Here is a 25,923-nt window from a genome sequence, read left to right as displayed (position 1 = left end):
ACAGTCACCCAGAGATGTTTCTAGAGCATGTTCAGCTCAGTTTGTATCACCTGGGTGTGTTTTGTGTACATCTGTTTAACTTTCTTCTTGAGATAACGTAATTCTGCTTTTCCCAAGTTGTGTTGTTGTGGGTTTTTAAATTTTTTTTGTTGTTGTTTGTTTTTTGAGACAGGGTCTGGCTCTGTCGCCCAGGCTGTAGTTCAGTGGCGCGATCTCGGCTCACTGCAACCTCCGCCTCCGGGCTCAAGCCATCCTCCCACCTCAGCCTCCCAAGTAGTTGGGACTATACTGCCCAGGCTCCCATTTCCAGTTGAGTGCTCCCTTTCCCTTTTTTTTTTTTTTTCCCCTTTCTTCCTCCCAGCGTAGCTCATCTCTCAAAGCCGGTGGGGTGGACAGAGGAACAGTTTGGAGGTGGTGTCAAAGTAACATTCCATTTCTCTCCGGGTCTTCTCCCTTACCCTCCCATATTAATATGTGGTTTTCACTTGCCAAGAGGCAGGACCAAAGTTTCTGCAGCACCAAACTGCAGGTGCAGTTGCACCAAGCAACTTACATTCAAACAAACACAAAACCCCAAGCCAAGCCGGTCTCCGTAAATCCCACACCACGACTGCCTTTCCTACTTCCTCCTTAGAGGTACTTCTCAGCCGTCCAGCTCCAACTGAGAACCCAGCCAGTCGGGAAGTCGCTACTTCAGGAACACCAACCAATCAGGGGGCCGTCACCTGCTGAAGGTGCGGAATTCGTCTCCTGACGCGACAGTCTCCTGGGCCAATCAGAGGCAGCTCGTGTGGGGAAAGGCGCCATTGCGCCGAGGCGGGGAGTGGCGGCGGGGTAACACCTGGCCGAGGTGACTCTTTCTGAAGAGCAGCGGTTCCTTACACCAATCGGAACGTGCAGGGGTGGGGAGCTGGCCAATCAGGCGCGGAGGGCGGGGAAGGGCGGGGCTCCACCTGGCGGCTGGCTCTCAGTCCCCGCGCTGTAGTCTGCGGAGCTGTGTCTGTTCGTAGGAGCCCGTTGGCGGCTGTTGTGTTGGGAGCCTGATCGCGATGGGGACAAAGGCGCAAGCCGAGAGGAAACTGTTGCGCTTCTTCATATTGGCTATCCTGTTGTGTAAGTTCCCAGAGTTTCGGGAGGAATCGTCTGGTCGGGTCAGAGGTTGGAGGAAGGCTCTCCCCACGCCCCTAACCCGCGGGAGGGGAGGAGCTCAGAAACCTTCCTACATCGTTCTCCTAATTATCTTTTTCACCCCTGGCTGGTCCCTCTTTCACCACTCTCACAGCTGGGTGAGTGGCTGGCTCCCCTCCCCCACACTGGTGAGTTGTGACCGCACCCCTCACGGCCACCAGGAGGGAGCTGACCCATCTGCACACACCAGAGGTACACTCCTCGTCCTCACTGGAGAGGGCCGTCGGGCCAAGGACCCTTCCACACTCATCTACCCAGCGCGCGCTCCACACGCACCTGGGAAGGGCCAGCCTGCCCCTCCAGCGCCCACCCAGCATCCACGAACCCCGATGCTTAGCCGGGAGCCTTAGCTCCTTTAAGGGTCCTCGGAGAAAATCAGATGGAGGTGGTCTGGGGTGGAAGTCTCTTTCCCTAGCTTTTGCTGAAGGAGTCTCTGGCTCCTCTGAATCTTTGAACTGCGGCGGTTGCTCTGGGAAAATGTCTGGGTGCACAGTCTAAAGAGGAAATGCAATAGAAACCTGAAATTTCTCTAAGCGCAGCAGAGGTTCCAGCGAAGTTCCTTTCTGGAATAACTACCTCAGGAGTCCTTAATACGTGTTGTTGACTGAGTGACTCTTCCCAGGGGGAGAGTGTATCTGTTGGTTGGCTGGATTCTCATCAGAGCCAGAACTCTGCCCTCCCCCTGGCTGTGTATGAGAGTTTTTGTTTCCTTTGTAAACTCCCTTTCCTGAGAAACAATGAGGCTCACTTGCTAGGGCATGCCTCTGTCTCTAGATGTGTTTGTGTGGGGCTGAGCGTTTAGTCGGTTGGTTTGTGCGTTAGTCAACCTGTGGCAGCACCTGTGTGTTTATCTGTCTGATTCTTGAGTGTGCGTGTCGTTGTGTGAGTAGTTGTGTCAGTATGTGTTCTACATGAGTCTCCCCCTACCCCCAAGGTTCTTGTTTTAGAAAGTGTTAAATAAATGAATGATTACAATCAGTTTGGTGTATGTAGATTCCCTGCCCTTAGATGGATTGGCTGCTCATTTCTACCTTATCACAACATAAACCCTTGGGAGAGATTGGACCAGAGGCATATCTGGTCGTCCTCTTTCTATTTTACTGATAAGGAAACAGGTCCAAGAGGGGAAATGACTGTAATGACAATAGAGTTAGGCGTGGAACCTGGGAATGGAACCAAACCCTCTTGACTTGCTTTTCCTTTTTCCATTCTTGGATCCAGCATCTCAGGCAGCCTATAGCACAAGAACTGTTTGGGATACTGCTTCAGAATCTACTGTCTTACTTACATTTAAACTTACTTTCCCACTAGCTTCTTCATTAATGTCTCCCTCTTTTTTTTTGAGACGGAGTTTCGCTTGTTGCCCAGGCTGGAGTGCAATGGCGCCATCTTGGCCCACCGCAACCTCCGCCTTCCGGGTTTAAGCGATTCTCCTGCCTCAGCCTCCCGAGTAGCTGGGATTACAGGCATGCACCATCACGCCCGGCTAATTTTTTGTGTTTAGTAGAGACGGGGTTTCACCATGTTGGTCGGGCTGGTCTTGAACTCCTGGTCTCAGGTAATCCACCCGCCTCAGCGTCCCAACGTGCTGGGATTACAGGTGTGAGCCACCGCACCTGGCCATGTCTCCCTTTTATTCTACTCTTCGAGTTCCCTTTTCTTTAATTTCCCTTTTTTCCCTACCCCTTGCCATTTTACTGCCTGTATTTTAGAACTGCTAGTGACACCCATAGTCAATTTTTGGTTATGTGGTTCTGGTATTAAAGTTTTTTCCAACCTTTGTACTGTGCCAGTATTTTTCCCCTAAGCCCAGAAGTTTCTTCTGGGTGAGTGACTGTATTTATAACAGTGTTTGTCTGTGACAGTATTTGTCAGGCTTAAAGGCTTCCTGGAGCTGCTTCCTCCCTATCCTTTGCCACCGCTTCCTTTCTTTTTTCTCCCTCTAATTTCCTATATTATTTATGATAATCCTAAAATAATCATACTGGCACTGGAAGGGTCATGATAATACCATTTTGAGCTTGGAGGTGTCTTCAGGGAACCAAGCCTCAGTAGTGCAGAGGGAACCTGAGATGTTGTCGCATTAGCCTGTTAGGACAGTGGGTCCTGGGAAGTGACATGTCCAGGGGATGGAGGAACTGACCTTGTAACTTTTAAATCAGGCTAGATCTGGGGTTGGGTTGGGGGAGGGGAGTGATTTGGTTAGTGCAAATAAGGATGGAAATGGGAGCTGGGCCACCACACCTGCGTTCTAGCTTGGCTTTCTCTCTGCCTTGTTTGTGATCTTAGGCAGTAGCTAGTCTTTTCATCTGTAAAATAGGAGTAATACTTGTCCCACCTTTGTCATGAGGATCAACCAGGATAATAGTTACATTACATATACATGAAGGGATTATTTTTGGCAGCTATTATCCCCTATGGATTTTGTGAGGATGGAAGAATGCCAGAATGCTGTCCCTAGCCGAGTAGGTAAAAAAGGAAGCAGGGAGATCCCAAATGGCCAGAGTCAGAAATCAAAAAGCAGGAGCTTTTTCTTGGGTGTCTAGCTTGTCCACTGTCCCTGAGAGGCGTGGATAGGTTGCCCATATGTTCTCCCTGTTCCTCATTGTGGGCTCTGCTGTCAGGGAGGAAGTAGAAAAGGCAAGATAGGACCGACAAGTCAGGCAAAGGCCTGGCCCCAGCTTGGGGAACCTAATGGAGGGGAAACCCTGACCCTGCGGGGCAGAGATCCAGAGGGTAGACACTGGGAGAGCTGGACTTGGGAAAAGTAAAACTGATGACCCAGAGTACTAGCCTCCCTTTCCCTAGGGAACTTGTCCCTTAGAAATGGTTCAGCTGTCTACCAGGTAGGGAGAGACACAGTGGAGGTGAGTGTGGATAGGTCAACTTACAATGTAACCACAGGGGAGAGAGGGAAACCTGGGTTAGAATGCTGGCATTTGCTCCCCTGCCCTTTCTCGAGTGTGGTATCATCACTGAAGAGTTCCGGGTGGGCAGGGCAGAACTGCTGCCCTGCATCTGGGTCATTCTCTGAGTCCCAGTGTTTCCTACTGATGTTTCTGACTCAAGCCCTTCTAGCTTTGCCCTTTCAGGGGCAGGCATACCTCAAAACCATAGACTGGTGAGTCACTCCTCCTTTCCTCTCCCTCTACTCCCAGGAGTGAATTGTTCCCTCCGAACTAGAAACTGGTGACTGGCACCTCCTAGTTCTACCTGGAACTAGGAAATGAGTGGCAGTGGAATTCCAGTGCCCTTTAGTCTTTGCCTTCTGGCTCCAGATCATTTTTTTTTTTTTTTGAGACAGAGTCGCATTCTGTTACCCAGGCTGGAGTGCAGTAGCATGATCTTGGCTCACTGCAACCTCCACCTCTCAGCTTCAAGCGATTCTCCTGCCTTAGCCTCCCCAGCAGCTGAGACTACAGGCACACGCCACCACACCTGGCTAATTTTTTGTATTTTTTATTTATTTTTTTTTTGAGACAGAGTCTCGCTCTGTTGCCCAGGCTGGAGTACAGTGGCGCGATCTCGGCTCACTGCAAACTCCACCTCCCGGGTTCACGCCATTCTCCTGCCTCAGCCTCCCGAGTAGCTGGGACTACAGGCGCCCACCACCACCCCTGGCTAATTTTTTCTATTTTTAGTTGAGACGAGGTTTCACCGTGTTAGCCAGGATGATCTCGATCTCCTGACCTCGTGATCCGCCTGCCTCGGCCTCCAAAAGTGTTGGGATTACAGGCGTGAGCCACCGCGCCCGGCCCCTAATTTTTTGTATTTTTAGTAGAGACGGGTTTCACCATGTTGGCCAGGCTGGTCTCGAACTCCTGACTTCAAGTAATCCTCTTGCCTAGGCCTTCCAAAGTGCTTGGGATTACAGGCGTGAACCCCTGCACCTGGCCACTCCGGACAACTTTTACCTCACCATGTTGCTCTTCGGTTCCTTTGTGATCATGGCTTGTGGAGTCTCCAGCCCAGTTCTTTTTTTTTTTTTTTTTTTTTTTTTGAGACTGAGTCTTATTCTGTCACCCAGGCTGGAGTGTAGTGGCATGATATTGGCTCACCACAACCTCCACCTCCCGGGTTCAAGTGATTCTCCTGCCTCAGCCTCCCGAGTAGCTGGAATTACAGGCACCTGCCACCACACCCGGCTAATTTTTGTATATATTTAGTAGAGACGGGGTTTCACCATTTGGGCCAGGCTGGTCTTGAACTCCTGATCTTGTGATCCGCCTGCCTCGGCCTCCCAAAGTGCTGGGATTACAGGCGTGAGCCACCGCGCCTGGCCTTCCAGCCCAGTTCTGATTCAAGATAGAGCTACTGTGATTTTTTTAAAAAAAAATACTTATTTAGAATAGGTTAATTGACATGGTTTTATAATTAAAATGATATCAAAGGGGTGGGATATCTCATTCCCATGTTGCTCTTGTTCACCCCAAACCCCAATAGTTTCTTATGTCTCTTCAGTGTTTCATTTTACAGATACAAGTATATATAAATAATACTTGTTTTTTCTCCCCTTTCTGACACAAAAAGAGGCATACTACATATATCCTACATCTTGCTTATATATATATATATCATGGAGTTTTGTTTTGTTGTTGTTGTTGTTTTTGAAACAGGGTCTCACTCTGTTGCCCAGGCTGGAGTACAATGGCATGATCATAGCTCACTGCAGCCTTTTTTTTTTTGAGACAAAGTCTTGCTGTGTTGCCCAGGGAGGAGTCCAGTGGTGTGATCTTGTCTCACTGCAGGCTCTGCCTCCCAGGTTCAAGTGATTCTCCTGCCTCAGCCTCCTGAGTAGCTGGGACACAAGCATGCACCACCATTCCTGGCTAATTTTTGTGTGTGTGTGTGTATATATATATATATATATATATATATATTTTTTTTTTTTTTTTTTTTTTTTTTTTTTGAGATAGAGTCTGGCTCTGTCACCCAGGCTGGAGTGCACTGGTGCAATCTCGGCTCACCGCAGTCTCCGCCTCCCGGGTTCACGCCATTCTCCTGCCTCAGCCTCCTGCGTAGCTGGGACTACAGGGGTCTGCCACCACTCCTGGCTAATTTTTTGTATTTTTTTTTTAGTAGAGATGGGGTTTCACTGTGTTAGCCAGGATGGTCTCCATCTGCCCACCTCGGCCTCCCAAAGTGCTGGGTTTACAGGCGTGAGCCACTGCACCCAGCCTTTTGTATATATTTTTTTAATTTTTTTTTTTTGAGATGGAGTCTTGCTCTGTTACCCAGGCTGGAGTGCAGTGGCACGATCTCGACTCACTGCAAGCTCCGCCTCCCGGGTTCACATCATTCTCCTGCCTCAGCCTCCCGAGTAGCTGGGACTACAGGCACCCGCCACCATGCCTTGCTAATTTTTTTTTTTTTTTTTTTTGTATTTTTAGTAGAGATGGGGTTTCACCATGTTAGCCAGGATGGTCTTGATCTCCTGGCCTTGTGATCTGCCCGCATCGGCCTCCCAAAGTGCTGGGATTACAGGCGTGAGCCACTGTGCCCGGCTAATTTTTGTATTTTTAGTAGAGACGGGGGTTTCACCATGTTGGCCAAGCTGGTCTTGAATTCCTGACTTCAAGTGATCTGCCTGCCTTGGCCTCCCAAAGTGCTGGGATTACAGGCATGAGCCACCGTGCCTGGCTTCACTGCAGCCTTGACCTCCTGGGTTCAAGCAGTCCTCCAGTCTTAGCCTCCTGAATAGCTGAGGCTATAGGCAAGCGTGAGTGGTGAGCCATACCTGGCAAATTTTTTATTTTTTTTTAGTACAGACAGGGTCTCATCTGTTGTACAGGCTGGTCTTGAATTCTTGGCTTCAAGGGATCCTTTTGCCTCGGCCTTTCAAAATGCTGAATGACAGGTATGAGTCACTACACCTGGCCCATATTGGTTTCTAGGGATTGTGGCCTTGGCTGTTAGGATACATCCCATCCCCCTCCAAGTCAGCTGAGTTCAATTTGCACTTGTTCTGTGGACACATAAATGGGCAACACACGTTTCCACAACACCCAAAAATAGATTTAAATGCCATGCACATTTTATGTGATAGGAATAATGAGACTTGTTTATTACATCTGTTAGGTTTGACTAGAGACCCTGGGGATCTCTAAACTCAACCAGTTTCTGCTTCAGAGATTCAGGAAAGACCTAGATGACCTTGCGTCCAACATAATTGAGGATGAGGTTTCACTATTGTGTGAGGGTTGTGGAAAGCAGTATGAGTGAACACATACTGTGAGAGTGGACACACACTAGGGTTTTCCTGGCATTGAAAACCCAAGAGTTCATCTGCCTGGACTCCCTGATAAGCAGGGTTTCTGTCTAAAGTCCGGCTGTGTCATTTGTTTCACAATGTAGGGGCGGAACAGGAGGAAGCAGCTGGCTGGCAGGAAGTGGATGCTGGGCCCCTGAAGTAAGTCCTGGGCAGGCAGGCTCGACCTTCCCTTGCACTGGGGAGATGGGGTGGTGGGGGAGCTGAGCAGGTAGAACCGGAAATTCTGCAGAGAGGGCGGGAGGGAGCCAGGGAGTGAAAGCGCGCCTGTCTTACCCCGTCATTACCACTTTCTGCCATCCTCAGAGGACCCGAGCCAGCTGATCGACATCACTGAAGGTGCAGCCAAGGAGGGCTATGTAGACATAGCCTAGCCTGTTGTTGGCCTCACAGAGCCTTCCTCTCGCCCACACATTTCTAAACTGTTCTACCCCAACCCCTGGAAAGGCCCTTCCCTGTGGAACTTCCCTGGCCCAGTGGAGCCTCTTGATCTTTACGAGGAGGCCAACCCTTGTGGGAGTTACTTCAGTCTCTACAGGGTGAGTGGTGGGGAGGAAGGGGAAAACCAGAGTGGAAACTCTAGGTCCAGGTTTTAATTATATTGCAATGTGAAATTCACTTGTTAATCCAACAAACATTGGTGTTTACTATGTTCTGAGCACTGTGCTAGAGATTAGGGGGAAAACATGAAGTTAAACTGGGTATGCTGTAGCTGGTGGGGTGAGGAGGCCCTGACTCATCCTTCCTATTGCAGGGCTCCAGCTCCCTGGCAACTGGGGGGTATGGTGAGTCTCATATGCCCAGAGGGAAGTTTGGATGAATTCTTAGAGAAAACCAGAAAGAGACTGGTTGACTGTTTTCCCTCCTTTTCCCCCTCCTCCTCTTTCTTCTTTTTTTTTTTTTTCTAAATGAACAACAGACACCAGGGACTACTTGAGTTTAGAGGATGGGAGGAGGGTGAGGATAGAAAAACTACCTTTTGGGTACTTTGCTTATTAGCAGGGTAATGAAATAATCTTTACACCAAACCCCGATGACATGTAATTTATCTGTATAACAAACCTGCACATGTACCCCTGAGCCTAAAATTAAAGTTAAAAATAAATAAATCGGCTGGGTGCAGTGGCTCATGCCTATAATCCCAGCACTTTGGGAGCTTGAGGCGGGTGGATCACCTGAGGTCAGGAGTTCAAGACCAGCCTGGCCAACATGGTGAAACCCCGTTTCTACCAAAAATACAAAAATTAGCCGAGCGTGGTCGTGGGTGCCTATAATTCTAGTTACTTGGGAGGCTGAGGCAGGAGAATCGCTTGAACCCAGAAGGCAGAGATTCCAGTGAGCTGAGATCATGCCATTGCTTTCTACCCTGGGTGACGAGAGCAAAAACTCTTGTCTCAAAATAAATAAATAAATATAATTAATTCAAACTCGACACAAAAGCAACTCAAGGAAAATTCTTTTTTTCTTTTATTTTTGTAAAGATCAGAGCCTCTCTCTTTAAAATTTCTTATATTCTTTTTTATGTTGTATTTCTTCTTTTATTTTTTGTTATTGATATCCCTGAGGCATAGAGATGGGATCTTTCTATGTTGCCCAGGCTGGTCTTGAACTCCTGGGCTCAAGTGATTCTCCCATCTTGGCCTTCCAAAATGCTGGGATTATAAGCATAAGCTGCTGCACTGCACCTGGCCAGAAAATTCTAATAATTAACAAGATATCTAGAAAAAAACTAAAGCTTTCTTAGTAAAATAGTGGAAGGAAGTAGGTCCTTTTCTGTTATGGGTCTGACCTGAACCTTCACGTACAAGGGATGGTTGTTGGTGGGTTCTGTTAAAGAGTCTGGAGGCCTCTGTCTTCTGTGACCATCTTCTCACCCCAGCAGTGCTTTGGTGCAGTTCATCGAGCACCTCCTCTGTGCAAAGTAGTGCTGGGAGCTGGGGAAGGATACAAGCAGAACTCAAGAAACTGAAGACACGTATTGACTAGGTAGAGTACAGACCAGCGTGTGCCAAGGGCTGTCAACAAAGTACAAAATGTTTTAGGAGCATAGAGGAGAAGAGAGTAACTTTTTAAAAAGATAAGTTTTTTGTTTTATTAAAAAAAGTGATACATGCTCAATGTAGAAAAATAGGAAAATGCAAAGGACTATGGAGAAAATAAAATCACATGTAATTCTATTATCTAGAGATAAACACTTATTACTGGTGTTTCATTCTAGTCTTTATGAATTAATGTGTGATATATGTCTATATTTCCTACAAAATATACTTTTTTTTTTTTTTTTTTGAGACAGAGTCTCGCTCTGTCGCCCAGGCTGGAGTGCAGTGGCGCAATCTCGGCTCACTGCAAGCTCCACCTCCCAGGTTCACGCCATTCTCCTGCCTCAAACTCTCCGAGTAGCTGGGACTACAGGCGCCCACCACCACGCCCAGCTAATTTTTTGTATTTTTAGTAGAGACGGGGTTTCACCATGGTCTTGATCTCCTGACCTCGTGATCCTCCCGCCTTGGCCTCCCAAAGGGCTGGGATTACAAGCGTGAGCCACCGCTCCCGGCCAACTTTTTTTTTTTTTTTTTGAGATGGAATCTTGCTCTGTCACCCAGGTTGGAGTGCAGTGGCACAATCTCGGCTCATTGCAACCTCCACCTCCTGGGCTCCAGCAATTCTCTGCCTCAGCCTCCCAAGTAGCTGGGATTACAGGCGCCCACCACCACGCCTGGCTAATTTTTTTGTATTTTTAGTATAGACGGGGTTTCACCATCTTGGCCAGGCTGGTCCTGAACTCCTGACCACCTGCCTCGGCCTCTCAAAGTGTTGGGATTACAGGTGTGAGCCACCGCGCCTGGCCCAAAATATACTTTAAGGTCCTTTCTATATTATTCCTAAAGTATGGCTATATCATAATTTACTTATTCACCTTTTGTTGGGCATTTAGATTTCTTTTTTTTCTTTGCTATACTAAATAACATTAAATTTGCTGGGCATGGTGGTTCATGCCTGTAATCCCAGCACTTTGGGAGGCTGAGGCAGACAGATCACTTGAGGCCAAGAGTTTGAGACCAGCCTGGCCAATGTGGTGAAACCCTGTGTCTATCAAAAGTACAAAAATTAGCTGGGCATGGTGGTGTGTGCCTGTAATCCCAGCTACTTGGGAGGCTGAGGCAGGAGAATCTCTTGAACCTGGGAGGTGGAAGTTGCCGTGAGCCGTGATCGCGCCACTGCACTCCAGCCTGGGTGACAGAGCAAGACTCAGTTTCCAAAAAAAATGGACAATGAAACCTAAATAACGTTAAATTGTTCTTGTACATGAATCTTTTTTTTTTTTTTTTTTTTTTTTAAAGATGGAGTCCCACTGTATCGCCCAGACTGGAGTGCAGTGGCATAATCTCAACTCACTGCAACCTCCACCTCCCAGGTTCAAGCAATTCTCCTGCCTCAGCCTACCAAGTATCTGGGATTCAGGTGCCTGCCACCACGCCCAGCTAGTTTTTGTATTTTTGGTACAGACGGGGTTTCACCATTTTGGTCAGGTTGGTCTCAAACTCCTGGCCTCAAGTGATCCGTCCGCCTCAGCCTCCCTAAGTGCTGGGATTACAGGCGTGAACCACTGCACCCAGCCAAAATCTTTAAACTTACCTTTGATTGTTTTCTTAGGCTATATTCCTAGAAATTGGGGTGAGATTAATTTTGACTGAGGAAAGGTGTAACAGATCAATAGACATTTGAACAGGATCTTGAAAGATACATGGGATTTCCTTGCTTGTCCAGTAAAGTTACATATAGCATAATAGTTTTAGAGCCTCAAAATCAGGCAGAGTTAAGATTCCTACCTTGCTGTTTGTAGCCATATGGTTTGGATCAACTGTTTTGTTTTTTGTGTTTTTTTTTTTTGAGACGGAGTCTTGCTCTGTCACCCAGGCTGGAGTGCAGTGGCTTAATCTCGGCTCAGTGCAACCTCTGCCTCTTGGCTTCAAGCGATTCTCCTGCCTTAGCCTCCCGAATAGCTGGGATTACAGGTGCCTGCCACGATGCCCAGCTAATTTTTGTATTTTTAGTAGAGATGGGGTTTCACCACGTTGGCCAGGCTGGTCTCGAACTCCTGATCTCGTGATCTGCTCACCTCGGACTCTCAAAGTTCTGAGATTACACGCGTGAGCCACTATGCCTGGCCTGGGTCGACTGTTCTAAGCCTCAGTTTTTTCTTTTCTTTTCTTTTCTTTTCTGTTTGTTTTTTTTTTTTTTGAGACGGAGTCTTGCTCTGTCATCCAGACTGGAGTACAGTGGCACGATCTCAGCTCACTGCAGCCTCCACCTCCTGGGCTCAGGTGGTTCTCCAGCCTCCCAAGTAGCTGGGACTACAGGTATGCACCATGCCTGGCTAATTTTTGTAATTTTTATCATGTTGGCCCGGCTGGTCTTAAACTCCTGACCTCAAGCGATCCACCCACATCGGCCTCCCAAAGTGCTGGGATTATAGGCATGAGCCACCGCACCCGGCCCATGGGGAGGAAACTTAACTTAGACTCCACCTCAGTCACAATGTAAGTAGAGCATGGGGGAGGAGATAAATATATAGATAGATGTGGCTGTTTTGGAAAATACTATTTGCCACAGTTGTTTCATTATTATTATTCAGGTACATAGTAATTTCCAGGAATTACATCCTCAGTGTTACAGGCGTTCGTGGGCGTGCATGACTGCAGCTGGTTAATTTTTTTTTTTTTTTTTTTGGTACAGATGGAGGTCTCACTGTGTTGCCCAGGCTGAGAAAACATTTACTGAATGTCAACTTGTACTAGTTTTATTATGCTAAGTGTGGGATACTCAGAATATTAAATAACACATGGTTCCTTTTCACTTGGGGTTTACCATGGGAGACATGCTTGTACACAGATGATATCATTATAATGTAGAAATTGCTTTGACAGTGTTTTGCATGGGATAATTAAAGCCTAGGAAAGAGGCTTAGGTGAGGCTATAGTGAGGACTGGGCATGTGGGAGGTCGTTTTCCAGAAAATAATGTGGATGAATACTGCTGCCCAGATAAAGAGAGGAAAAGGGTGTTCCACATAGCAGAAATAGCATGAGCAAAGGCAGAGATTGTGAAACAGCCCAGTCTTTGCTAGGAATTTTAAGTAGTTTTGTATTGCTAGAGGGTAAATTGCAACAGTAGAGTGGGTGATGAAGATGATAACCTTATCAAGGGGTCAGATAGTGCTGGAAGAAAGTTCCAGCACTTCCAGGGAGGAGAGCGGGAGGTGGGCGTTTGGCAGAGTATAGGGATTATTGGAACTTTCTTAGCTTGCAGAAAAATTTGGATTTTATCATATAAGCAATGTAGAATCATCAAAAGCTTAAAGGAGGTGTCAGATTTGCATTTTTAGGAAGGCTGTATAGTATAGTGTAGCATTGTATAGTCTCTGCAGTTGGACTGCTTTGGTGTGAATCTGCACTACCACTCACTGTGTGGCCTTAGCCAAGTTACTTAACTACTCTGGGCCTCAGTTTCCCCATGTAAATATGGGTGATAACGATAGAATCACCCAACTCTAAAGGCTGTTGCAGGGATTAAATGATATTACATATAATATGCTTACAACAGTGCCTCAAATATAGTATGTGCTCAATAAATGCTAGCACTTCATCCAGTAGTGGAATGGAGAATGGACTTTCTTTCTTTTTTTTTTTTTTTTGAGATGGGGTCTTGCTCTGTCGCCCAGGCTGAAGTGCAGTGGTGCCATCTCAGCTCACTGCAAGCTCCACCTCCCGGGTTCACGCCATTCTCCCGCCTCAGCCTCTGGAGTAGCTGGGACTACAGGTGCCCGCCACCACGCCTGGCTAATTTTTTGTATTTTTAGTAGAGATGGGGTTTCACCGTGTTAGCCAAGATGGTCTCGATCTCCTGACCTCATGATCCGCCTGCCTCGGCCTCCCAAAGTGCTGGGATTACAGGTGTGAGTCCCGCGCCTGGCTGGAGAATGGACTTCCTATACATGGGCCCAAAACCTGAGCAGGCCAAAAATTTATTGATGCCTATAACTTTGTGGCTTTTCTTGTTGTGAACTTAGAGAAAATTAAACTTGACAATGGAAAGGATGGAATTTCCTTCTATTATTGGTTTACCACGTACATCAGTAGGACATTTGTATGTGTGTGTACAGTATGGTATGTATGGGCCCAAGGTTAAGTGCAAAAGGGGGGCTGTGAAGAGGCAAGGGAAAATATAAAATAGATGAGGAGTATGGACAGGGAAACTGTGAGTGTCCTGATGTAGATTGGATTCAGTGAGAGCAAGCTCCTAGCTCTGCTGGTATATCTGTGAAGGTTCTAGAGAAGGGGCCGCCTTTCCAAGGCAGCTGCAATAACAGGAGATACGGTTTGGTAGGCTGGAGTAGGCACTTTTCAGGCTTTATTTATATGTCTTGTTGAAGAAAACACTGAAGTCAGAAAGAAGTATGTGTACAGAAGGGCCTATGAACAGATGATGATAATCATAAAATATAAACTTATTTGGGGCTTCCTGTTCAGACACTGCTCTAAGCACTTTATTTGTACAGTATTAGCTTGTTTAGCCCTCAGAACAGCCCTTTGATGTAGAAACTGTTATCCCCATTTTACAGATGGGTAAACTCAGATTTGAAGAGGCCAAGTGGCTTGTCCAGGTCACATAGCCTAGTAACAGAGCTGGGATTTTTTTTTTTTTTTCTTTTCTGAGACAGAGTTTCTCCCTTGTTGTCCGGGCTGGAGTGCAATGGCGCGATCTTGGCTCACTGCAACCTCTGCCTCCCAGGTTCAAGCAATTCTCCTGCCTCAGCCTCCTGAGTAGCTGGGATTACAGGCATGCAACACCACACCTGGCTAATTTTGTAGTTTTAGTAGAGACGAGGTTTCTCCATGTTGGTCAAGCTGGTCTTGAACTCCCCACCTCAGGTGATCCACCTGCCTTGGCCTCCCGAAGTGCTGGGATTACAGGCATGAGCCACTGCGCCCAGCCTTTTTTTTTTTTTTTTTTGAGATGGAGTTTCTTATTGCCCAGGCTGGAGTGCAATAGCACAATCTCAGCTCACTGCAACCTCTGCTTCCCGGGTTCAAGCGATTCTCCTGCCTTAGCCTCCCAAGTAGCTGGGATTACAGGCATGTGCCACCACACGCGGCTAATTTTTACATATATATTTTTTAGTAGAGACGGATTTTTGCCACGTTGGCCAGACTGGTCTCGAACTCCTGATCTCAGGTGATCCACCTGCTTCGCCTCCTAAAGTGCTGGGATTACAGGCGTGAGCCACCGCACGCAGTCTGGTTCCAGGGGCCTGTTCAAGAATGAGAAGGGGAATGTGGACCAGGATGGCCGAGGTGTCCTGTGGTGAATGGGAAGGGCATGGTGATAAGGCTGGCCTTGACTCATGATGTGATAGGCAATCACAATAGACCTTGGGAGTATTGGCACAGTCAGGTCACAGGCAGACATAGTGAATCCTGCAACAGAGGTGGGTGGGAGGACAGTAAGGCGGAGGTTCATGTATTTGAAACAAAAGAACAGAAGCCCAGACCAGGTGATGGCAGTGCAGATTAATGAAGAAAAGGGTAATATGCCTGTAGCCCAATGTGTTTGTGTATATGTGGTATGAATGTGATGATCTGAGAGGACTCAACAAAGAACTTTAGCTAAACCCAGAAGTGGTGGAGGAACAACCATCAAATTCATATGTTGTGATTTGTGTGTATATGTGTGTTTATTTCAAAGGCTAGTTTTTAGTCTAATTAGATGTTGCTGTTTATTTGGGTGGTGCCATAGGTTGGGTTCTTGGGAAGCTGACTCTGAGATGTCAATAATCATACAAGACATTTATTAGGGAGTGCACTTGGGATTCATGCCAGTGGAAAGGAGGGGAAGGAAGCAAGGTTGGACAGAGGGAGAGGCCAAGTTTGCGTTGTAGTCCCGGTGAGGCCTCAGCCTATCCCACAGACAGCTTTGGAACAGAAGTGCCCCCCATCCTTTTTTTTTTTGAGATGGAGTCTCGCTGTGTTACCCAGGCTGGAGTGCAGTGGTTTGATCTTGGCTCACGGCAACCTCCGCCTCCCGGGTTCAAGTGATTGTCCTGCCTCAGCCTCCCAACTAATTGGGATTACAGTTGCCCGCCACCATGCCTGGCTAATTTTTGTATTTTAGTAGAGATGGGGTTTCGCCATATTGGCCAGGCTGGTTTCAAACTCCTGACCTCAGGTGACCTGCCCGCCTCAGCCTCCCAAAGTGCTGGGATTACAGGCTGTTGAGCTGCCACGCCCAGCCTATTAGCATTCTTAATGAGAGTTGAGTAAGAGACTTCCACAGGCATGGTGGCTCACGCCTGTAATCCTAGCACTTTGGGAGGCCAAGGCAGAAGAATTGCTTGAGCTCAGGAATTTGAGACCAGCCTGGGTAACATAGCGGGACCTGGTCTCTACAAAAAAATTGTAAAAGTTAGCTGGGCGGGCCAGGTGCGGTGGCTCAGGCCTATAATCCCAGCACTTTGGGAAGCTGAGGCGGGTGGATCACTTGAGGTCAGGAGTTCGAGACCAGCCTGGCCAACATGATGAAACCTTGTTTCTACTAAAAATACAAAAAATTAGCCAGGCATGGTGGCTCGTGCTTGTAATCCCAGCTACTCAGGAGGCTGAGGCAGGAGAATTGCTGGAACCTGGGAGACAGAGGCCTGTAGTCTCAACTACTTAGGAGGCTGAGGTGGAAGGGTCACTTGAGCCCAGCAGGCCAACACTGGGCCCTAAGCAGTAAGCCATAATCGTGCCACTGAACTCTAGCTGGGGCAACAGAGTGAGAAAGGGGGGAGGAGATAGGGGAGGTGGGAGAGGGAGGGGAGGAGGGAGGGGGAGGAGGAAGGAGGGAGGAAGGGAGGAGACTTATGTGTCCTCAGGAAGAATTTTCAATTTAATAAAAGCTACTTGATTTAATTTCCGTATCTATTATTGTTATTATTATTATTTTATTTTTGAGACAGAGTCTTGCTCTGTCACCCAGGCTGGAGTTCAGCCTCCACCTCCTGGGTTCAAGTGATTCTCCTGCCTCAGCCTCCCGAGTAGCTGGGATTACAGGCGCGTGCCACCACCCTCGGCTAGTTTTTGTACTTTTACTAGAGACGAGATTTCGCCATGTTGGCCAAGCTGGTCTCGAATTCCTGGCCTCAAACGATCTCCCTACCTCGGCCTCCCAAAGTGCTGGGATTACAGGTGTGAGCTACCGTGCTCAGCCTCCATATCTATTATTACATTTAAGCATAAATTTGACATTAAAAATGTAATGGCAAATATATAAATAAAATAATATCATTAGAAGTATTTTATTAGTTTTTCTTCATTAAACCAATGGTTTTTCTAAGAAACAGCTCGGTTTTCTTTTCTTATGTTTTTTAGAGACAGGGTCTTGCTCAGGCACCCAGGCTGGAATGCATTGGTGTGATTGTAGCTCACTGTAACCTCACACTCTTTGGCTTAAGTAGTCCTTTTGCCTCAGTCTCCCAAGTAACTGGGCTACAGGCATGTGTCACCATGCCTGGTTAATTTTTTTTTTTTTTTTGAGACAGAGTCTCACTTTGTTGCCCAAGCTGGAATGTAGTGGCACAATCTCAGCTCACTGCAACCTCTGCCTCCCGAGTTCAAGTGATTCTCCTTCCTCAGCCTTCCAGGTAGCACGTGCCACCACGCCTGGCTAATTTTTGTATTTTTAGTAGAGAGAAGGTTTCACCATGTTGGCCAGGCTGGTCTCAAACTCTTGACCTCAAGTGATCCGCCTTCTTTGGCCTCCCAAAGTGCTGGGGTTACAGGTGTGACCTACCGTGCCCAGCCTATACCCTTCTTTTTTGAAAACCATGCTATATGGCCAGGCGTGATTGTTCACATCTGTAATCCCAGCACTTTGGGAGGCCAAGGCAGGAGAACTGCTTGAGGCCAGGAGTTCTAGACCAGCCTGGGCAATGCAGCAAGACTCCAGCTCTTAAAAAAAAAAAAAAAAAATGGCCGGGCGCGGTGGCTCAAGCCTGTAATCCCAGCACTTTGGGAGGCCGAGGCGGGCGGATCATGAGGTCAGGAGATCGAGACCATCCTGGCTAACACGGTGAAACCCCGTCTCTACTAAAAATACAAAAAATTAGCTGGGCGTGGTGGCGGGCGCCTGTAATCCCAGCTACTCAGGAGGCTGAGGCAGGAGAATGGCGTGAACCCGAGAGGTGGAGCTTGCAGTGAGCCGAGATCGTGCCAGTGCACTCCAGCCTGGGGGACAGAGCAGGACTCCGTCTCAAAAAAAAAAAAAAAAAAAAAAAAAAAAATTCCAGGCTGGACAACATGGTGAAACCCTGTCTACTAAAAATACAAAAAATTGCCGGGCGCGGTGGCTCATGCTTGTAATTCCAGCATTTTGGGAGGCCAGGGCGGGTGGATCACCTGAGATCAGGAGTTCGAGACCAGCCTTACCAACATGGAGAAAACCCATCTCTACTAAAAATACGAAATTAGCCGGGCGTGGTGGCACCTGCCTGTAATCCTAGCTACTAGGGAGACCGAGGCAGGAGAATCTCCTGAACCTGGGAGGCGGAGGTTGTGGTGAGTCTAGATAGCGCCATTGCACTCCAGTCTGGGCAACTAGATCGAAACTCCATCTTTAAAAAAAATAATAATACAAAAAACTAGTTAGAACTAGCTAGGCGTAGTGGCGGGCGCCTGTAATCCCAGCTACTCAGGAGGCTGGGGCAGGAGAATCTCTTGAACCTGAGAGGCAGAGGTTGCAGTGAGCCGAGATCACACCACTGCACTCTAGCCAGGGCAACAGAGTGAGACTCTGTCTCAAAAAAAAAAAAAAGAAAATTAGGCCAGTCGCCGTGGCTCATGCCTATAATTCCAGCACTTTGGGAGGCTGCAGCGGGCAGATCACTTTAGGTCAGGAGTTTGAGACCAGCCTGAACAACATGGTGAAACCCTATCTCTACTAAAAATACAAAAATTAGGCCAGGTGCAGTGGCTCATGCCTATAATCTCAGCACTTTGGGAGGCTGAGGCGGGCGGATCACCTGAAGTCGGGAGTTCCAGACCAGCCTGATTAACATGGAGAAACCCCGTCTCTACTAAAAATACAAAATTAGCCGGGCATGGTGGCACATGCCTGTAATCCCAGCTACTTGGGAGGCTGAGGCAGGAGAATCCCTTGAACCCGGAAGGTGGAGGTTGCGGTGAGCTGAGATTGCGCCATTGCACTCCAGCCTGGGCAACAAGAGCAGAACTCTGTCTCAAAAAAAAAACAAAAACAAAAACAAAAATTAGCCGGCGTAGTGGCAAGCACCTGTAATCCCAGCTGTTTGGGAGGCTGAAGAGGTTCACTTGAACCTGGGAGGCAGAGGCTGCAGTGAGCTGAGATAGCGCCATTGCACTCCAGCCTGGGCAACAGGAGTGAAACTCCGTCTCAAAAAAAAAAAAAAAGAAGAGTATAATAAGAGAAAAAAAGGGATATAGGAGTAACCTATGTCTTTAGTCTCTTATCTATAAAATGGGAGAGAGAATACTTATCTGGACTAATTCATAGTGTTATTATATCAGATTGAAATACATGTATACAAATATTGTCTAAACATTAATGCCAAAATTTAAAAAAAACCTAAAAGATTTTAGAGCACATCTATTTCATATTTCAGAGAGGAAGGGGAGTCTCAGAGGTCAAGAGACCATATTCAGTTATGTGCATAATTAAGTAAAGGAAAAATGTACTTGAATTTAACAGATGTGCTTGAATTCTACAAACATTTATCTAAGACAGGGTCCTGACCTGAAGCTATAAATAAAAGGATATTTCATGAATTTGACTTTGAAAACATGAATGAGAATAATCGTGTAAGTGCAGGTTTGTAGCTGCATCATGTGATCCCAGAATCCCTGGTCACTGGTTCTTAATTTGACCTTTGTGGGTCCCTCCTATGAACCCTGATGCACTTCCCCCATATTATTTAATTAGCCTTGTTGCTTCTCCCTCCCTCCACCGAGCACACACTACCTTTTCTTTTCTTTCTCCATTTGGCAAGTAGAATATTCTAATGAGGTGATCTGAACCCACTTCTAGTGCAAGCTTCACCTCAGAACCAGTTGTGTGATTTTTTTTTTTTTTTTTTTTTTTTTTTGAGATTGAGTCTTGCTCTGTCACCCAGGCTGGAGGGCAGTGGCGCGATCTCGGCTCACTGCAACCTCCACCTCCTGGGTTCAAGTGATTTTTCTGCCTCAGCCTCCCAAGTAGCTGGGACTACAGGTGTGCCACCATGCCCGGCTAATTTTTGTATTATTAGTAGAGATGGGGTTTCACCATATTGGCCAGTCTGGTCTCGAACTCCTGACCTCATGACCTCCCCACCTTGGCCTCCCAAAGTGCTGGGTTTACAGGCCTGAGCCACTGCGCCCGGCCCCTGCTGTGTGATCTTAGGCACATTTACTCCTTGTACTCTCAGTTCCTCATGTAAACTCGGGATAATAACACACGTCTTGCAGATCTGTCATGCTTGTTTCCAGGATCAAATGATGCAACGTGTCATACTGTATGCGAAAACACTTTAAAAAGCACCACATGCTCCACAAATGTCGAGTATTATTATTATCCTCATTATGGCTCTGCCCTTCCCTTCCATCCCTTGCCTCCAGCCCTGCTGGCTTCCTTCCAGGATTGTCTTGACAAGTGGCTGCAATCATTTGTTGAGAAGCTTTCTCTCAACGGTGAAATGTCATTCTGGAAGCTGCCCTTGGACTAGTAGAAATCTAATTAGAGGCCAGGCGCGGTGGCTCAAGCCTGTAATCCCAGCACTTTGGGAGGCCGAGGCGGGCAGATCACGAGGTCAGGAGATCGAGACCATGGTGAAACCCCGTCTCTACTAAAAATACAAAAAATTAGCCGGGCGTGGTGGCGGGCGCCTGTAGTCCCAGCTACTCGGAGAGGCTGAGGCAGGAGAATGGCGTGAACCCGGGAGGCGGAGCTTGCAGTGAGCCGAGATCGCGCCACTGCACTCCAGCCTGGGGGACAGAGAAAGACTCCGTCTCAAAAAAAAAAAAAAAAAAAAAAAAGAAATCTAATTAGATTATTGGGAGTCACAGAGAGAAAAATTAGAAGCAAAAGAAACTGCATTCCCATTGATAAAAGAAGTATTAGCCGGCAATTGTAGCAAAAAGCACTTAAAGAAGACATTTAGGATCATGGTGACAAAGTGTGAGAGCCAGAGGGAGCATGAGTCTGGAATCCCTTCCTCTTAAGGTCTGTGAATGGAGAAGCCCTGTCCACTGGGTCTGTGACTCCCTCTTCCTGGCATTTTTCTGTCCACTCCTGACGGGGCCCACCTCTTTCTTTCTTCTCAGGCTCCCTGGCATTGGGCAGCGTTACAGTGCACTCTTCTGAACCTGAAGTCAGAATTCCTGAGAATAATCGTGAGTTGGGAGGGGCTGTGGAGGGTGTGAGGGTGAGCAGCTGCCGGCCGCCTGGGGACCTAGAGAGCACCCAGCCCAGCCTGCAGTCTGGGGCTGTTCCCCATCTCGTGTATTTGCTGCTGCTTCCTCCTTCGGCTCATTTTGACCCTGTCTGCAGCTGTGAAGTTGTCCTGTGCCTACTCGGGCTTTTCTTCTCCCCGTGTGGAGTGGAAATTTGACCAAGGAGACACCACCAGACTCGTTTGCTATAATAACAAGATCACAGGTGAGTTGCTTCTCCTCCTTTCTGATTGCCTAGGTTGTGGAGGGATTATCATGCCTGGATTCTACGGTCCAGACTTTGTGCCTTTATCCCAGGGCACACCCTGGGGCTCAAGTCCTCATGGCCTTCCTACCCCCCTTTCTGGGGGAAGAGGAGCACACTTGCGTACCTTGGATGCCCCCTTCATCAGACTCCCTTAGCTCTCCAGTTCACTCTGTCCTTGCCCTTGCCTCCTCTTGTGGTAGCTTCCTATGAGGACCGGGTGACCTTCTTGCCAAGTGGTATCACCTTCAAGTCTGTGACACGGGAAGACACCGGGACATACACTTGTATGGTCTCTGAGGAAGGTGGCAACAGCTATGGGGAGGTCAAGGTCAAGCTCATCGTGCTGGGTACGTGCCCCATGTCTTCTGGGTAGGCCCGGAGTTAGTTACTTCTCATAGCAGGCTCTGCTGCGCTTTGGAGCTCTTTGACGGTGAGAATACCCACAGGTGGGCTGTTCAGAGTCCTGGAGCTGCCAGAGAGGGGATGAGCCCCTGGTTAGGTGGCAACCAGGGGCATGGTGAGGGCAGGAGGCTCGAGCCGAGTAGATGGGGTACCATTCTAGTTGGTTACTTAGACTCAAGCAGCCCCCACCCTGTACTCAGCACCTTCTGTCTTTCTGTTCCACAGTGCCTCCATCCAAGCCTACAGTTAGCATCCCCTCTTCTGCCATCATTGGGAACCGGGCAGTGCTGACATGCTCAGAACAAGATGGTTCCCCACCTTCTGAATACACCTGGTTCAAAGATGGGATAGTGATGCCTACGAATCCCAAAAGCACCCGTGCCTTCAGCAACTCTTCCTATGTCCTGAATCCCACAACAGGAGAGCTGGTATGGATGGGCTGGTGGTGAAAGATGTGCGGGGGATGCAGTTATAGAACCCCAAAAGGTGGGAGGAAGAACAGGCAACAGGGTGAACTTGGAACTGGGGTCAAGAGACATTAAAAAATGACTATTTTGCTTCTTCAAGCAGGAAGCCAATTTGTTTTTCTTCCTCAGGTCTTTGATCCCCTGTCAGCCTCTGATACTGGAGAATACAGCTGTGAGGCACGGAATGGGTATGGGACACCCATGACATCAAATGCTGTGCTCATGGAAGCTGGTGAGAGTTAGGGCTTGAGCCCAGACCTGGGGTGGGGATTGGGGTCTGCTTTTCATCCTGCCATTGGTGATACTGTAGGTACCGTGAGTATCCCTGTGCCTGACTTCTCATTTATGTCTCGCAGTGGAGCGGAATGTGGGGGTCATTGTGGCAGCCGTCCTTGTAACCCTGATTCTCCTGGGAATCTTGATTTTTGGCATCTGGTTTGCCTATAGCCGAGGCCACTTTGACAGTAAGTATCTGCCCCCAGAGGCTCTCCTTTGTACTGCCCCCATCCCAGGGCCTGGCATGGGTGTCATCTGAGTACTGACTCTGATACTATGCTCATGTGTGTGGGTGTTGTCCCCTGGGGAACACTGAACACCCATCTAACACACACCAAGAGCTGGGGGCCTGCCCCTCCATCTTCCCAAGCCAAGCTGTCTTCTGTCCTGCTGACACTCATGATCCCATTTCTTCTCTTTCAGGAACAAAGAAAGGGTGAGTGAGGTGCTGTCCTGGGGTTCTCCAAGTTTGAGAGCATGGATGCATGTGGTTTGAAGCAGAAGTGGGCCTGGGGGAATGGGGTTGAAGGCAGAAGCAACTAGTTTGGAGGGAAGGCATTTGGATATCCAGCCCTTTCTCTGTGGCCTTGGCCCTGGGCCTGTTATCCCCACCCATAGCTTTCTGCTGCGCACTCTGTGCTTCTGTAGCATTCTCGGTTCTGGCCTTTAAAGTTGGCAAGGAGAGGTTAATAAGCACCTAGGTGGCTGAGTGTCTCCGTCTTCTGGCTTGTTCACAGGACTTCGAGTAAGAAGGTGATTTACAGCCAGCCTAGTGCTCGAAGTGAAGTGAGTATGCCTTCCCTGGGCAGGGGTGGGCCACCTGGGGCTGGAGTGAGGAGATTTCTAGCCCATGTTTATGTGTTTTGGGGATTATCAGCTAAAGAAGACTATTGAGAGTTGACTGGATGTTTTATTTCTGCAGGGAGAATTCAAACAGACCTCGTCATTCCTGGTGTGAGCCTGGTCGGCTCACCGCCTGTCATCTGCACTTGCCTTACTCAGGTGCTACCGGGACTCTGGCCCCTGATGTCTACAGTTTCACAGGATGCCTTATTTGTCTTCTACACACCACAGGGCCCCCTACTTCTTAGGATGTGTTTTTAATAATGTCAGCTATGTGCCCCATCCTCTTTCATGCCCTCCCTCCCTTTCCTACCACTGCTGAGTGGCCTGGAACTTGTTTAAAGTGTTTATTCCCCATTTCTTTGAGGGATCAGGCAGGAATCCTGGGTATGCCATTGACTTCCCTTCTAAGTAGACAGCAAAAATGGCGGGGGTCCCAGGAATCTGCACTCAACTGCCCACCTGGCCGGCAGGGATCTTTGAATAGGGATCTTGAGCTTGGTTCTGGGCTCTTTCCTTGTGTACTGATGACCAGGGCCAGCTGTTCTAGAACGGGGATTAGAGGCTAGAGCGGCTGAAATGGTTGTTTGGTGATGACACTGGGGTCCTTCCATCTCTGGGGCCCACTCTCTTCTGTGTTCCCATGGGAAGTGCCACTGGGATCCCTCTACCCTGTCCTCCTGAATACAAGCTGACTGACATTGACTGTGTCTGTGGAAAATAGGAGCTCTTGTTGTGGGGAGCGTAGTAAATTTTCAGAGAACTTGAAGCGAAAAAGATTTAAAACCACTGCTCTAAAGAAAAGAAAACTGGAGGCTGGGCGCAGTGGCTCATGCCTATAATCCCAGAGGCTGAGGCAGGTGGATCACCTGAGGTCAGGAGTTCAAGATCAGCCTGACCAACATGGAGAAACCCTACTAAAAATACAAAATTAGCCAGGCATGGTGGTGCATGCCTGCAATCCCAGCTGCTCAGGAGCCTGGCAACAAGAGCAAAACTCCATCTCAAAAAAAAAAAAAGAAAGAAAAGAAAGCTGGAGCTGGTGGCTCAGGCCATCACTCTTCCCTTGGCTGGAACTACTGGACAGACCCTTTTGAGATGTGCCTGTGGTTCTGTGGAGATGTGTGTAGTGGTCTTAGCTCTTTGTTGAGCTTGTGTGTGTGCTGTGTGGTCTTAGCTGTATGCTGAAATTGGGTGTATGTTGTGGAGGGCTTCTTAGCTCTTTGGTGAGATTGTATTTCTATGTGTTTGTATCAGCTGAATGTCGCTGGAAATAAAACCTTGGTTTGTCAAGGCTCTTTTTTGTGGGAAGTAAGTAGGGGAAAAGGTCTTTGAGGGTTCCTGGGCTCCTTTGTACACAGGAAAATGCCTCAAAGCCTTGCTTCCCAGCAACCTGGGGCTGGTTCCCAGTGGCTGGTCCTGCCCCTTCCTGGTTCTTATCTCAAGGCAGAGCTTCTGAATTTCAGGCCCTCATTCCAGAGCCCTCTTGTGGCCAGGCCTTGCTTTGCTGGAGGAAGGTATGCAGGGTGAAGCTGATGCTGTACTTGGGGGATCTCCTTGGCCTGTTCCACCAAGTGAGAGGAGAAGGTACTTACTCTTGTACCTCCTGTCCAACCAGGTGCATTAACAGACCTCCCTACAGCTGTAGGAACTACTGTCCCAGAGCTGAGGCAGGGGGATTTCTCAGGTCATTTGGAGAACAAGTGCTTTAGTAGTAGTTTAAAGTAGTAACTGCTACTATATTTAGTGGGGTGGAATTCGGAAGGAATTTGAAGACCAGATCACGGGTGGTCTGCATGTGAATGAACAGGAATGAGCTGGACAGCCTGGCTGTCATTGCTTTCCTCCTCCCCATTTGGACCCTTCTCTGCCCGTACATTTTTGTTTCTCCGTCTACCACCATCCCCCAGTCTATTTATTAACTTAGCAAGAGGACAAATAGAGGGCCCTCTTGGCTTGATTTTGCTTCTTTCTGTGAAGGATATACTAAGTGCGACTTTGCCCTATCCTATTTGGAAGTCCCTAACAGAATTGAGTTTTCTATTAAGGATCCAAAAAGAAAAACAAAATGCTAATGAAGCCATCAGTCAAGGGTTACATGCCGATAAACAATAAATTTTCCAGAAGAAATGAAATCCAACTAGACAAATAGAGCTTATGAAATCGTTCAGTAAGGATGAGTTTGTTGTTTTTATCACCCAGGCTGGAGTGCAGTGGTGTGATCTTGGCTCACTGCAACCTACTCCTCCCGGGTTCAAGCCATTCTCCTGCCTCAGTCTCCTGAGTAGCTGGGATTACAGGTGCTAATTTTTGTATTTTTAGTAGAGACAGGGTTTCACCATGTTGGTCGGGCTGGTCTCAAACTCCTGATGTCTTGATCCGACTGCCTTGGCCTCCCAAAGTGATAAGATTACAGATGGGAGCCACCATGCCTAGCCAAGGATGAGATTTTTAAAGTATGTTTCAGTTCTTTGTCATGGTTGGAAGACAGAGTAGGAGGGTTATGGAAAAGGTCATGGGGAAGCAGAGGTGATTCATGGCTCTGTGAATTTGAGGTGAATGGTTCCTTATTGTTTAGGCCACTTGTGAAGAATATGAGTCAGTTATTACCAGCCTTGGAATTTACTTCTCTAGCTTACAACAGACCTTTTGAACTGGAAAACACCTTGTCTGCATTCACTTTAAAATGTCAAAACTAATTTTTGTAATAAATGTTTATTTTTCACATTGA

At 47.8% G+C, this 25,923-nt stretch overlaps 1 protein-coding gene across 3 annotated transcripts; it reads left to right on the top strand.

The window, feature by feature from the left end:
* The first annotated feature begins 947 nt into the window (after positions 1–947).
* F11R (F11 receptor) lies at positions 948–25,923 on the top strand. Of its 3 annotated transcripts, none has more exons than XM_063627106.1 (10): positions 948–1,113; positions 20,829–20,897; positions 21,055–21,162; positions 21,405–21,551; positions 21,832–22,034; positions 22,203–22,305; positions 22,430–22,537; positions 22,689–22,785; positions 23,087–23,135; positions 23,272–25,923. In XM_063627106.1, exons 1-10 carry the CDS (start codon positions 1,050–1,052, stop codon positions 23,305–23,307), a joined length of 984 nt encoding a protein of 327 aa, XP_063483176.1. In that variant the 5' UTR covers positions 948–1,049; the 3' UTR covers positions 23,308–25,923. The 3 variants fall into 3 exon arrangements, with proteins under 3 accessions (XP_063483176.1, XP_063483177.1, XP_063483178.1); XM_063627107.1 differs by having other exon boundaries at positions 950–1,113; positions 22,773–22,785; XM_063627108.1 differs by lacking the exons at positions 948–1,113; positions 20,829–20,897 and adding an exon at positions 12,468–12,510 and having other exon boundaries at positions 21,007–21,162; positions 22,773–22,785.

The sequence above is a fragment of the Symphalangus syndactylus genome, chromosome 12 (assembly GCF_028878055.3).
Source record: "Symphalangus syndactylus isolate Jambi chromosome 12, NHGRI_mSymSyn1-v2.1_pri, whole genome shotgun sequence".
NCBI classification, from domain to species: Eukaryota; Metazoa; Chordata; class Mammalia; order Primates; family Hylobatidae; genus Symphalangus; species Symphalangus syndactylus.
This window is presented reverse-complemented; position numbering and strand designations above follow the sequence as displayed.